Genomic DNA, 15,287 nt, shown 5'->3' with positions numbered 1-15,287 from the left:
AAGATTCAAATCCGGATAAATGATCCTGGTACCGATGAAATTAGCTCGTTTCATTTTGCATGTGCTACTGTATGTATAGGTGTCAAATTAAAAGAAAAACCAACAGGGGGCATTTTGCTTTCATGGTTCTGCTCCACTTGTCACCTTAAAGAGAAGCGACACTTCAAATCAATACAAAGTCCTTCTGACTGATCACCTTTACCCTAACATGAAACGTTTCTATTCTGATGGGTGCGTGGTCTCTTCCAGGATAACCCCGCCTCCAGTCACAGGACACGGGGGCTCACTGAATGATTTGACGAGGGTGAAAATGATGTACAACATATGCTATGGCTTTTGCAATCACCAGACCTCAACCCAATTGAAAACCTGTGGCAGATTTAGGACTATGATTTGGAAGAACAGTGTTCCACAGACGTGGTGAATCTAAAGTGCACTTAAGCTGTTCTGTCGGCTCATGGTGGCCAAAAACATTACAAAGTAATTTATGTTGTTTTTTTCCCTACTGAAATAACTATCCAGGTACTCATTATGCACTTTCTCCACGAGGAAAAAATGAATGAAAAGGATGAATGAAAATGATATAAATCATATATGTAATGTATCTTGGTGTGCATGTCAGTAGGACTAAAATGGTCTTGGGAGCAAAGAGACACAATACATTTCCAATACCATCCAATACAGCTCCATTGAAAGTATTAAACTACAGCGGCCCTGAATCAGGTAGTTTGGGCTTACAGATTAAGTCCATTGTCCACTAGAAGAAAAGCATTTTTTTCACACACAGAGCATTCATTCCTCTATCATCATTCATTGGCTAATTAAATATAACATGCTCATAATACAGTGCCCTCCACTAATATTGGCACCCTTTGTAAATATGAGCAATGAAGGCTGTGAAAAACTGTCTTCATTGTTTAACCTTTTGATGTTTTGATTAAAAAAAATTCACAAAAAGTCTCTGCTCTCATGGATATCAAACAATTGCAAACACAACACAAAAAATCTTTGTTAAATATAGGTGTGTAACAATTAATGGCACAACTGTGAATTATATGTGAAGTATATTCCCATATTTGTTTTAGTACACCTGGGCGACCAGGAATAAGAAATTGTTCAACCATGACTTCCTGTTTCACAGGGGTAAAAATATGAGGTAACACATAGGCCAAATTCCCTTAGTCATTCATAACAATGGGTAAGACCAAGGAATATAGCTGTGATGTGCAGCGGGGATCGGGTTCTATGGTCAGATGAAACCAAAATAGAGGATACATGGCATCATGGACTCTATCAAATATCAACAGATATTAAATGAACACCTGACTGTCTCTGCCAGAAAGATTAAAATGGGCCGTGGTTGGATCTTCCAGCAGGACAATGATCCAAAACATACATCAAAAATAACACAAAAATGGTTTACTGACCACAAAATCAAGGTCCTGCCATGTTCATCCCAGTCCCCTGACTCGAACCCCATAGAAAACCTGTGGGGTGAACTAAAGAGGAAAGTCCACCAGCATGGACCTCGAAATTTGAATGATCTGAGAGATGCCTCATCAGGCATTATAGGAGAAGACTCAGAGCTGTTATCTTGGCAAAGGGAGGTAGCACAAAGTATTGACTAAAAGGGTGCCAGTAATTGTTGCACAACTATATTTAGCAAATATATATTTTTATAAACCTGTGTTGTGTTTGCAATTGTTTGATATCCATGACAGCAGAGTATTTTTGTGAATTTTTTTGAACAAAAGATCAAAAGCTTAAACAATAAAGACAATTTTTCACAGCCTTCTTTGCTCATATTTACCAAGGGTGCCAATATTAGTGGAGGGCACTGTACCTGGACTGACCAGCAAATAATTATAATCAATCAATTGCCACTGAGCTCAAACAAAGTTCACTAATCCAGTGAGGATTTCACTCCTACAAGCAGATGAGCAGTTACAACGTAAAGCAGACAGGCTGAAATTTTTTCTCGATCTTTTCAGCAAACTTGTGTCCAGATGTTTCTGAAGGGCAGGGCAAACCAAACCCAAATGCCCAACAGATTTCAGAACAAACTAAATTACCCTGCTTTGTGACACCCTCAAAGAGACCTGAACATGTCAAGATGATGACTCAGTGGTGAAAGCTTGCCTCCTAAGCACGGCATGTGCTAAATCTTCCGGTAATGCAGCTCAGCCATTGCAGCGTGTCGGCTACCACAGACACACACCCTAACTCTTCCTCCTTTTGTAGGGCACCATTTTTTCTTCCTCTTTTTCACAGGGCACCATTACTTTCGTCCTATTTTAATAGCTAGTCTTATCTGACTTAACTCATGGACTTCGTTTTGGATTCACGAACAGAAAACAATCACAGTTCAGAAAATACCTGTGCGAAATTGAAACGCTTTAAACTTGACAGAGTAATCGTTATATACATTTCTGAAGCTGATCAGTCAAGGTTTACGTTATACCTCATCATCTTATACGGATATGTGCACAAATTCAGGAGCTCTTCTAGGATACAAACTACCTGGAATTTCAAAAACAACACATTTCTGGTGTAAATGCTCCAGTGAACAATTTACAAATGAATTTATTCACATACGGTTTGATAAATGAGGCCCATTGAGCAGACTTTCAGTAAAGGTGACAATTACTAAAGCTTTTGCTGGGTGTTTAATATTTATGTTCATTAATTCTCTATTTAGTCTTGGTGAAAAGAAAGCAGAAGAACAGCGCAATAGTATTACACTCATAACACGCTGGATGAGGGAGAACGGAATGAAGGGGGGGATTCGCCAGCAAATTTACTCAGCAGGAGACGAACGGAAGATTTCATTTTCCCCTACTATAGACAGCCACGCTGCTCAACTGATCATTTAACGTTGATTACATTATTTTTTTTTAATGGAGCCTCATTTGGTCTGATAATGTAATAATAGAAGAGTCCTTGTGTTAATTGTAAACGGTACAAAAGCTAGACTTTATTGGTTGCTTTATATAAGCGCAGACTGATGTCCTCAATAATAGCACAAGCATATCATATTCCTGTAGATCAGCCCAAACGATTTTGCGTCTGCCTCAGAATGCATGTGTGCGCCGCATGTGTGTGGAATCATCAGCTGAGAGTTCTGTCAGCCCTGCCAGAAAAATGGCACTGTTTATGAACAACATATGCACATTATGCAGTGTGCTCAGAGTGAATGATTTCACAATAGCTTTAAGTGGATGCCAGTGTAAGGCAGAGAGAGAGAGAGAGAGAGAGAGAGAAAGAGAGAGGGAGAGAGAGAGAGAGAGAGAGAGAGAGAGAGAGAAGCAGAAAGAGGGAAAGGCAGAAAGAGAAAAGGCATCCATGTGTGAAGAAAACAGACCTGTTGCAGAAAGCTCTGTGGGCAAAACCAAAGAACACCCACACAAGCAAACCTGACTCATTAAACACACTGCAGGCTCTTACCTTTGACAATGCTCTGGCCCTGCAGCTGCTCCCGTGGGATAAAGACGGTGTAGAAGTTCTGGGAGAATCCGGGTCTGCATGGATCCACCGTCGGGCCTCCAGCATTCCCCTGGGGAAAGATGAGAGTAAAGGAAAAATCCACCCTGAACAGATTTATAATTAACACGTGTTCTTTAGTAGCGTCGAAAAGATTTCTTTTGGAATTTCATATACTTCTTTCATTCTTGTTACTGGTTTCCTGTATTACCCACAATGCTAGTGAAAGTGGTGCCGGTGAAAATAGCCCTTGCTTTGTCCCTACCAAAAGAGACGGACGCAGCAGTGCTTCAATCCTTCACTCTGTCCAGCTTTCTCTCAATTCCTCATCGGTACACTCTGCTGAAACTGATCCGCTTCCAAAAACGTCATGCTAGGACAAACTCACAGCCATCGTACTCGTCATCTTGTAGATAGCTATCTACTGGAGCTGGATTTCTGCTGCAGTGCAGTCCAACGTTCACAGTCTCCACTACTTCTACGTTGGATTTCTCATTACTATTACACTGAAAAGAGCAAAACCTTGGTGTCATCCTTACATTTGAGATCGGTTACGTTTTCTCTCCAACTAAATACCAGCGTAACAGCGCTAGCAATGTCACCATGCGACATTCTCATGGAAATAACAAACAAACAGTACAACAACCGGCAAATCACAAGACTCATACTCACTAAACAATACACATATAGATTTATTTAACGTGATCTCGAGTGGGTGCTTCCTTTAATATGAAGGTGTCTCCCTTCCTATCCATACTCTATCAGACTGTCATGTTACAGCGATCTTTAATTAACCAAGAGACAGCTCTATGCGCCTAGATAATTGTTACAGTACGTTTGAATGGTGCTGGCATTTTCTGACTCAATTTTCATATCTGAAAGATTACACATTGTGGGGAAAAAAATGTTAAATGTTTTTTTTTTTTTTTTAATCTCACTGGCATTTTACTTGAATTGTAAAATGATGGATTGCCACATGACACAGGTAAAGGTCCAAGTATGGAATCCAATCACTGAGCCTTTAAATCACATGCCTACAAATTTCACACCAAGATATAGCCTTGTCAGCATCATTATCCGTGTCTGCTATAAAACGGTGAGAACCGACAGGGATCCTTAAAGAGGCAGCCTTGCTGCAGTCTCTGCCAACCCCGAGCAACAATGCATGCGTAAGCAGAGCAACCAAAGGCCAGCGTGCTCAAAAAGGAATGCACTCGTGGCACCGAGCCATGATCGCGTACCAAGCTGGTGGTGCAAATCCCTCTTCAGGAACATTAACAGATGCTCCTTTGTGTAGGACGATCAACACTGGCGAGCAAGGAGTCAAGTAAAGTAAATCAGCATGTCTTGCAGTTGTGGAAGTCAACATCAGTATACTCTCAGGAATTCAGGTACTAAAATACTGTACCATGTCACTGGGATGGCACTATGAAGCATACCTCTTAAAATAAAGCTTAATTGGACCAATCGTGTACCTTACATTACTTTTAAATGAATAAAGATACACTAAAGAACAACAAGGAAAAGTACAGTTACCAATGTTTCTGAGGAATACACAGTCGACTATTGCAGGACAGGGTGTGTAGGTGTGTATGCTTACACTTGTGTGTGAACAAACAACTCTCACTGTCTTTTCGTACAGGTTATTCAACACAGATCACCTTTTAAATGAAATCATGACGGTTACCGTAAGGAACTGCTCGATCAACCCACTGATCCAGCAATGTACAAATCTGTCAGTGGTTCTCACGTTCCTCTTTACCAGACCACAGTATAAAGGAAATGATGCCTGTAACTACCAGCCACCGTGCATCTGAACATACTTCATGTGCTGCATCTTTCCATATGGCTTCATCGGGCACATAACTTCTTATCAGCATCATTTGAATGCATTGAACGTTACTTAAACATTGCTGAACAAGGGATCTCGTGCTGTGCTTGCATTTCCTACAACGAAGCTCTATGTCATTCAAATCAAGCCCTATCACTACAATCCTAAAATTAAGAACCACTGGAGGCATGCATGCATAACACGCAGGATAATCAGCAGCCTAAATGCAACTATTGTTTTTTTATATGCATGCACTGCACTAAGAGCTTACACAGCATGCAGAGAGAGAGAGAGAGAGAGAGAGAGAGAGAGCCCGAGAGAGCGCGCGCATCGCCGCATCCTCTGCACTGGGGATATGAAGGAGGGGAAAAGTGCAGGAGCATCGCATCCTTGTACTGCAGCTCAATCACACGCGCACACACACACGAACACACACACACACGGGCGCGCGGACGCATGTTTTGTTTGTATGTTTGCTGTATGATCCAGTAAACATGCACATCTGTCACGTTCTTGCAAACTAGTTTACTCATTTACACAGAAGCCGCATTGGATGCACTTGCAAACATACTCGTTTAAAATAAAAATAAAAAATACATAAATAATTATTTTAAAAAGAAAACAAAAAAAAAAACGTCAATAAATAAACACAAATAAAACTAAAGTAAGTCTGGGGTTAACTGCACGAGCGCACCTGAACTTCAGTAATGTCTGATTGCATTCAGTCTTACCAGTGAGCTTTTCAGGGCTAAAGCGCACGCCAGAGGAAGAACGAAGCCGACTTTCATTTTCGGCACCGACTCAAGCAGTTCCTCTCTAACCGCCAGTAATTCCTCCGTTAAGATTTGTGAAAGAGATGGAAAGAGAGTCGCGTTCTGGCTCGTCTCGCGCTCCGACTGCAGGTGGAGTAACGGAAAGGCGCTGTTCAACTCAGCATCACCGCGACACCCCTCCTACTGAAGAGCGCACATGGGGAAGAGGGATATGGAAAGCCAAAGAGGCCACGAGTTCTCTAGACAGGGAGAATGTAATGAGGCAGGGCCATTTCTGAACCTTTGGAGACCCTAAGCAACTTACTCAGAGTTGCACTACACACACACACACACACACACACACACACACCAATCATAATTTAAATGTAAAAGTAAACAGAATTAATAATGTCATCATCTTGGATGAAGGAATCTCTCATTCATTGTGTTGGATGGGGAATGTATATATGCTGTACTTAAACTGTATACAGTATATAATCCAGAGGTCTTTCATTTTCAATCCACAAATGGCCAACGTGGCTGCACGCTTTTATTCCAACCAGGAAGGCGTCGCACCTGATTCCACTTGTTTAATCAGTTTATCTTGCTGTGCGTCTCAATCACCTCCATATTTTGTGAATCAGTATACGAGAACATGAGTCCGGGCGCTGGTAAGGATCGTGGGTACACGTTAGGACACCAATGATTCAATTTCCGGTGACATGACTACAAACTCGCGTTGTAAAACGTCGGCGCTGGTGTTTATCAACAACAGAGCTGAGATCTTTCTGACGTTATAGGTAATGATTTTTTTTAGCTTAATGATATGCGCTTCTGTCATGGTACATCAAGCAGGATCGTAGTGGGTTTTTTAAACTCATTAAACACTTAAAAGTCGTTAGACTCAAACAAACCGTATATACGCACTGCAATATAAACAAACACTTTTCCATCCATCCATCTTCTATACCACTTTATCCTTTTCAGGGTCACGGGGTACCTGGAGCCTATCCCAGGGAGCATCGGGCACAAGGTGGGGTACACCCTGGACAGGGTGCCAATCCATCGCAGGGCACAATCACATACACACACCCATTCATACACTATGGACACTTTGAACATGCCAATCAGGCTACAATGCATGTCTTTGGACTGGGGGAGGAAACCGGAGTACTTGGAGGAAACCCCCACAGCACGGGCAGAACATACAAACTCTGCACACACATGGCCCCGGTGGGAATCGAACCCCCGACCCTGGAGGTGTAAGGCTAACCACTAAGTCACCGTGCGCCAAACAAACACTTATACACTGCAAATTTGCATAAAGTTGCATTTTTCCCAACTTTAAAAGTCACTGGACACGCCCATATCTCATCGTCAATGGTCACTGTCGCTCATGTCGCCGGAAGTCACCAGCTCTCATTGAAAATGAGTGGTCTCCGGTTTCACGCTGCGAGTCACTGTATGTGTGAATGCACCTTAAGACTGAAGACCCCTGATATACTCTATATGCCCATATACTATAGCTGCATGAAGACTTGATCTGCCAAGGGTGAAACAGAAGTGGCCTGCCATGAGCCCTGATCTCACACCCACTGAACACCTTTAGGATGAATCAGAATGCTGACTACATGCCAGGCCTTCTCACTGTCTGACTTCACTAATCCCTTTGTGGGTGAATGGACAAAACCCCACAGTTACGTTCCAAAATCTAGTGGAAAGCCTTAACAGAACAGTGTATTTGAATCTCTGCTTGGGAAATACTACATATTGTAGTAATTTGCTTATTGCAATACAGTGCCCTCCACTAATATTGGCCCCCTTGGTAAATATGAGCAAAGAAGTCTGTGAAAAATTGTCTTTATTGTTTAACACTTTGATCTTTTGTTAAAAAAAAGACAAAAAATACTCTGCTCACATGTATATCAAACAACTGCAAACAAAATGCAAGTTTATCCAAAAAAAAATCTTTGTTAAATATAGATGTGCAACAATTACTGGCACCCCTATGAATTCATATGAGAAAGATATATATGAAATATATCCCCATTAATATTTTCCATTTTTTAAATGTACACCTGGGTGACTAGGAACAGGAAATTGTTTAACCATGACTTCCTGTTTCACAGGGTTATAAACATGAGGTAACACATAGGCCAAATTCCCGTGGTCATTCATAACAATGGGTAAGACCAAGGAATATAATAATGATAATACGTTTAATTTATATAGCGCCTTTCCAGAGCTTAAGGACGCTTTACAATACAACGATACATAAACAATGAACAATCATGGACAAACATACAATGTGAAAAACAAAGAGCGACAAAAAACACAGAAAAGAAATACACAGTACAGTCACTGAGAAAATGCATTATAACAAATTAGGACAGATAACACTGAGAAAACAGATATGTTTTTAATTAGGATTTGAACTCAGAGATGGATGTGATGCTGCAAAGAGTGAGAGGGAGAGAATTCCAGATATTAGGTCCTACAACACTGAAAGACCTGCCACCTATGGTTGAGAGAAGAAATCTAGGGACAGAGAGAAGTCCGAGCCCAGAGGACCTGAGAGGGCGGGTCGGGTTGTAGGGGAGAAGCAGTGCACTAAGATAGAAAGGTGCCAAACCATGAAGTGAGTTAAATGTGAGCAGGATTATTTTATATTTAATGCGAAATGAAACCGGTAGCCGATGCAGTTCAGACAGGATTGGAGAAATGTGAGCTGAGCGCTTGGTATGTGTGAGAAGTCTAGCCGCAGAGTTTTGAATATATTCCAACCTAGCAATAGAATTAGCAGGTAGACCAATGAGGAGAGCATTGCAATAGTCAAGTCATCAGGAAATGTGATGTGCGGCAAAAGGTTGTTGAGCTTCAAGAAAATAGCACAAGCATTGAAAATTGTTTCACAGTCTTCTTTGCTCATATTTACCAAGGGTGCCAATATTAGTTGAGAGCACCTTAGCACTAAAATACTTCCTGTTAACCTACAGTAACCTTGCTAACATGACTGGGGGAAATTATCTAGTTATGTGTAGTCAGATTGAATTTGACTTAAAAATGTACCTGAATCACATTCAGTTGGCTTCAAAGCATTAATCTACTTAGCATGATGAAATGTTATTTATGTAATTTAGTTAAATAAATTGAAGTTTCTATAATGGAAACGTCAGTTAACTTAACTAAATTGGGTAACTAACATAAGTAATGTAACTAATGCTTCATCATGCTACAGTAAATAGCCTAAAACATGGATAGTAAAGTGTGGGGTTTTTTCTGTATATTTATTTAAAAAATCACGAGGCCCCTTGGTGGTCACCAAGGGTCTAAGTGACTGCTTATGCTGCTTATAGCAGGAAATGGCCCTGGTACTGGTGACACTGCAGGGCAATCACTACTGGAGTGAAAAGTGTTGACAATTATAGGGGCTCACATTCCATCAGAGGCCCTACAAAGGGCCATTGCTGTGACTGAATTGCTGTATGCATAATACTCTAAATCAGTGGTCAGCAGTATTATCCACAAAGGGCCAGTGTGGCTAGCAGGCTTTTGTTCCAAACAAGCAGGAACCACGCAGGATAATGATTGAAAGCAAAGATGACTGATTAACAGGTGGAATAGCTGGAATAAAAAACATGCCGCCACCAACCAATAACACCTAACCACTTGCAGTGTTTAATGATAAATTGTGGATGTAAACTTCTGCAGTGTCTACATCTTATCTAAAACTGACAACGGGGCGCTTCTTTTTTTTCCAAGTGTCTGGTAGTTATCATAAAACCCCATATATACTGTACCCACACTTAATCCTGTTCCCTGGCATTATTAAGCCATAGACATGACTTTATTATCTCATTCCCATGTCTTTAGGATCTTGTTCCTATCCTTTACTAACTATGTTGTGGCTATGCATTAGGATCTCATTCCTATTATTAAACATTATTTTTTTATGAGGTAGAGATGTCACACCGGCAGGGCTCTGTATCCAACTAAAAAAAATTCCAGCTTCAACTGACAAGCTACCGGCTGCCAAAACTCAGGCCAAGCTAGGCAAGCTGGCAGACCATCTTTGCCAGCTGGCAAGTGCTAGTCGATGGAAACATTCATTCATTCATCTTCAGTAACTGTTCTTTCCTGGTCTGGGTCACGGTGAATCCAGAACCAATATCATGAACACTGGGAGTAAGGCAGGAATACATCCTTGATGTTATACACACACACACACGCACATTCACACTTTCACACCTGGGGCAAATTAGAGTCAACCAATCCACCTACCAGCATGTTTTTGGAAGTGGGATGAAAATCAAAGAACCGTGAGAGAACCCACACAGACATAGAGAGAACATGAGAAACTCCACACAGACATTAACCCAAACTCACAATTGAACCTGGGACCTTAGAGCTGTCAGGTGGAAACACTACCCAGTACACCCCCATGCCACTGTTGATTGAAACAGTTATAGATATAGACAGGTATAGACTGCCAAAACATTATTTGGCAAATTTGTAGAGTAGAATGAGGCAACTTTAGGAATTTGAAGCCATCTGTAGTGGAAATATGGTATTGCAAGTATATTTCATGAAACAGTTTGTGCTGGAACCATCCTCTGCACTGTTTACTCTGGTAGTTACCAGTAACAAGTCAATATACAGTATTGTATTCATGGCTGCATCCTAAACCACATACTACACACTGAAAAGTATGTCAAAATATTAACAAGACCATTAGTATGCTAAAACACCATTTACAGTACTATGCTAGTATGTGGTTTGGGATGTGGCTCAAGAGGATGCAGTCATTGGTTCTTTTGCATTGCCTCAGTATCTCAGCAGCATTATGCAAAATAAACAAGTGGATGTATAACATGTCAGTGATGATGTAGTATGTAGAGCAGTGCTCACCAACCCTGTTCCTGGAGATCTACCTTCCTGAAGATTTTAGCTCCAACCCGTAACCGTGCCCACTTGACCTGACCATCTCTTGATCTACTGAAACAGGAATGTTAGATTTTGGTTGGAGATGAAACCTGTAGGAAGGTAGATCTTCAGGAAGAGGGCTGATGACCATTGATGTAGAGTATGGCAGCTACAGTAAGTCACTTCTGTCTTTCAAAGGTCAATATATATCAATATAAGATTTTCATTTTTGGCATCTACAGGAGATAATTTGCTCTTAACAAATGGTGGATTATTTTGGATTACAACAGCACCACCAATGGTTGTAAGAAAAATACAGAATGGCATGATGAAGCATGGCTGGAACTGATTTCTTTCTAACCCAGACTCATAGATTCATGCAGCCTACTAGTGAAAGTCATATCAGATTACACAGAGTCAAACACCTTGTGGAGCTCATCTTCAGGGGGGCTGTGGTTCAGGTGGTAGAGCGGGTTGTCCATTAATCGTAGGGTTGGAGGTTCGATTCCCGGCCCACATGACTCCACACGCTGAAGTGTCTTTGGGCAAGACACTGAACCCCAAGTTGCTCCCAATGGCAAGCTAGCACCTTGCATGGCAGCTCTGCTACCATTGGTGTGTGAGTGTGTGTGTGTGAATGGGTGAATGAAACACAGTGTAAAGCGCTTTGGAACTGCTAAGGTTAAAAAAGCGCAATATTAGTGCAGACCATTTACCATTCATTTAGCCTGAAATTTTTCAACCTACTTCATTGACACATCCATTACACATCTTTAGCAGTGATGGATAAGATGCATGTGAAATACAGTCACAAACAAGTTCTATTATTTACTTTATAAATACTTTTTTCCCCCCCATCAAATGGTCTCTGGAGGTGAAATTGAAAATAGATGTCAAAAAAAATCATGTACTGACGTTTTAAATACAAAGAATTAGCATTTCAGCAACGAACTTTGCATTGCCATAATGGATTTCATACAGTGATTACTTTGGAACCAAGTAGAGCCAAATATTGACTGGATGCATGCTTGATGCACAAAGGCAGTAAATCCTGCCTGCTGGCTATTTGTTTGCAAGAAGAAAATGACAGATGTTTGCCTTCTGATTGAGTGCTAATCACATAGCATTCTCTTTTTGTGCCCGGCCACAATCATAAGAGGTTGAGAGTATATACTATACGCCATGTCCTTCAAAGCATGTAGAAGACTATTGATCTATTTCCCTCTCAAATAAAAATAAAAAAACCCTACTGTTTTGAGCTAACAAACTGACTACATGGCACCTCGTGTCACTGACTCATGGCAAACCATTTCACTAAATCAGCAGCTATGAAAATATGTGAAAAGTGAGAAGTATGCGATGTGGTTTAATATTACTTTTATTGTTAGCTGCAGCTAATTTAGCAATATTGTATCACCAAATTTAAAATAATGTGAACAATTTTAACACTGACTGGAAATGCTCAAGATAATCTTATATTATCGAGATATATATATATATATATATATATATATATATATATATATATATATATATATACACACACACATATGCTTATACATACATACATTATATATATATATATATATATATATATATATATATATAATGTTGGGGGATTCTAAATAAATGGTTTAGGTGGAATTTTTAGTTAGAATTTTCTTTCCTTGGCATTGTTATTATTGTTTCAGCCAATGTTCACTAGCAATGATTAGGGTTTTCCAAAATACAACACCTTTCTTTGTCTGATCAGATTCGTTCCTCCACTGGTTCTCATCGCTTTTGTGTCTGATTACGACTCGCTAAATATACTAAATCAACCTTTATTTCTCTGCACTACACTGGACCCCTTTGTCTGTGTAATCCGCTACCTTTGTACTGTCATTACGGTCATCTTCTGCCACTCCTAACATGTTCATAACTATCCTACATGATGGCTTTCAAACACAGAAGAACATAGAATTACTGACCAGAAGTAAACAAAACAACATCTATTTCTGGCTGGACACAACCACACTAGTTAAGTTTTTTTTTCTTTGGCGCTCAATGCTGTCTTTCCTCTCAGCCTCCCTTAGCTTGTAACAACACCGTGATAATTACCAACAATGTAAGGCATTTTATGGTAAAGAAACAAAGCAAGATCAATTAAGGGATTTGATCTTTTCATTTCTTTCTGCTGTTTGTTATTGATTATGTTTTGGATGGTTTTGAAATGGTTGGTTAATACTATGATATCTAATACCACCGATAACGATGTTTAAAAGAGCAAACCACTCAAGCAGCTTTATTGAACAACCCACCTCCCACCAATACATCTTGTGAAAGAGGAAGGAAAAACCCTGTTGAAAAATGTGCTCGTTGCCTTTGCTTGCTTTCTTTTGTTGTTGCACTGAGTGTAGCAGCGTGAGAATATTTATTCTCTCTGTGATTCATAAGGTTTGAGAATTTTTCAAATGTCATAAATTCTTCTGCTCAATTAGTAGCCTAATAACAATAACATTTGTGCACTCAAAAGTCATCAGTTTAAGGCCGTCTCAAAAAATGAGCTCCAGGTCTTGTTTTTTTTTTTTTTTTTTAAATATATATATAGAAGGGAAGTGTTATGGTCCAACTAGTTCTGACTGTAGAAGCCTGACTTCACCTACTTTATCTCTACATTATTACTTTTTCTTTCTTTTTTTTTTTTTTGAGAATACTATGCATAGTATGTGTATATGTGTCAATGTGTATGGTGTCCTGTGATGGACTGACGTCTCATCCCTTCTCGTACCCAGTGTTCCCCTCAATGAATGAATCATGCTAGTGTAAACTCTACACACATGTAAATATCGGTCTGACTTTTCTTGATCAAATTCATCATAACCATGCTATTAGATACAGATAAATCTAGTTTCTTCAATATCAAACTGAGTTGGTTATAATCACTGGTTCATGCATAGTATTAAGAACAATATGTGGACTACAGAAAATAAATCATTCATTTCAGCAGTTGTTATATCAATGTCAGAGGATTTCCAAGTGTAGCCTAGTCACGATGAGCCAAAACGTGGCCTTCATGAGTTCTGTAATTAGACCTATATCTGGATTTGGTACATTTTCAAATATTAATGAAAGATGTCTAATTATTCACAGCAGATGTGAATGAAAGAGGATTTACATCCTGCTTCATCATGTCTCAGAGATAGTTTGATTTGCTGGAAGAAAATTATGTCTCCTAGTAAAGATTAAGCAACACGATGTCCTGAAAATTCAGAATTATTTGTATTTTTTTATTTTTTCATAACTGATGAACACTTTCTCATCTGAGCAAAACTAATACTTGAATATAAATATGCATATACAGCATTAGTGCATTATATCATGCTGTAATCACAGTAATTAAGAGGTTCTGCATTGTGCAAGTGTCTTTGTCAAACTCATAACTACTGGTGAGGGATGCAGAATTTTCTAAAAGCACCAGCCTGACGTGTATGATGTCATGTTAAAGATCACACATGCCTGGAAAAAAAAAATAGAAAGCTATTGCATGTCATTTTCTAATATAAACTACATGCAGTGATAGTGTAGTTTAGCTTTCTATATGAACAACGGTAAAATTTCGCAAGCTTTTCCATAGAAATTGCTCATTTCCGAGTCACTGCCATCTTGTAATTACCGTAACTCTGAGATTATAAGAACGCCCTATAAATACAGAATAATAAACAGAATATAGGCAATCTAAATGTAAATAATTTCATTCTCACAGTGTGGAATAAATACATGAAAAAGCAATCTCCAGATCACACAGTGCTGTGAAAAACTCTTAGGCACCCTATTTTATTTTTTTTTTTTAGTACGAACTTTGTTATAGATTTTTATTTGATGACTTCTACATTATTGAGTCAATACAAAAACATTTTATATTTCCAAACTTTAATTTTCCAGCACAAAATTAAATGTTACAGAAAAATGTTTGTATGTCAGTAAAGAAAGCAGCATATTATGAAAGAGACCACTTTTCAGACAAATAACATAATGATTGCTGCAAAAATAAGAAGCAAGTGCGACAGTCAAAGTCTCCAGAAGACCTGTGGCTGGTTCTGCAAGATGCTCAATAACACATACAGCTCATTTCCTCATAAAACTGTAGAAAGTGCACCTAAGCCTACTCTTTGCTTTAAAAAAAAAGAAAAAGAAAAAGAAAAAAAAACACAAAGGGTTGTCAAACTAAATAGTGAATTTGTTGAATTTATTACTACTTATTACTGCACTTTATAGTATTTTTAAAAAAATGTAGAAACATTTAATTTCCTTATCTTTGT

At 39.3% G+C, this 15,287-nt stretch overlaps 1 protein-coding gene across 3 annotated transcripts in view; it reads right to left on the bottom strand.

Moving 5' to 3' along the window:
- The window catches only part of cdh4 (cadherin 4, type 1, R-cadherin (retinal)), a 455,069-nt gene that overhangs the window by 212,403 nt on the left and 227,379 nt on the right, over nt 1-15,287 (bottom strand). The window contains exons 1-2 of one of the 3 annotated variants that reach the window (XM_053652419.1): nt 6,043-6,407; nt 3,445-3,553 (exon numbers count right to left, since the gene is read on the bottom strand). The exons of 1 other annotated variant lie outside the window; for it this stretch is intronic. In XM_053652419.1, coding sequence (XP_053508394.1) covers nt 3,445-3,553; nt 6,043-6,099 — 166 coding nt within the window. In that variant the 5' untranslated portion in view covers nt 6,100-6,407. Of the gene's footprint in view, nt 1-3,444; nt 3,554-6,042; nt 6,408-15,287 lie in introns of those variants that run through there. One more of the 3 variants, XM_053652418.1, reaches the window with a different exon arrangement.

Source organism: Ictalurus furcatus, chromosome 21 (genome assembly GCF_023375685.1).
Source record: "Ictalurus furcatus strain D&B chromosome 21, Billie_1.0, whole genome shotgun sequence".
NCBI lineage: Eukaryota > Metazoa > Chordata > Actinopteri > Siluriformes > Ictaluridae > Ictalurus > Ictalurus furcatus.
The sequence above is the reverse complement of the archived record's forward strand: the minus strand, read 5'-3'. Positions and strand labels throughout refer to the sequence as shown.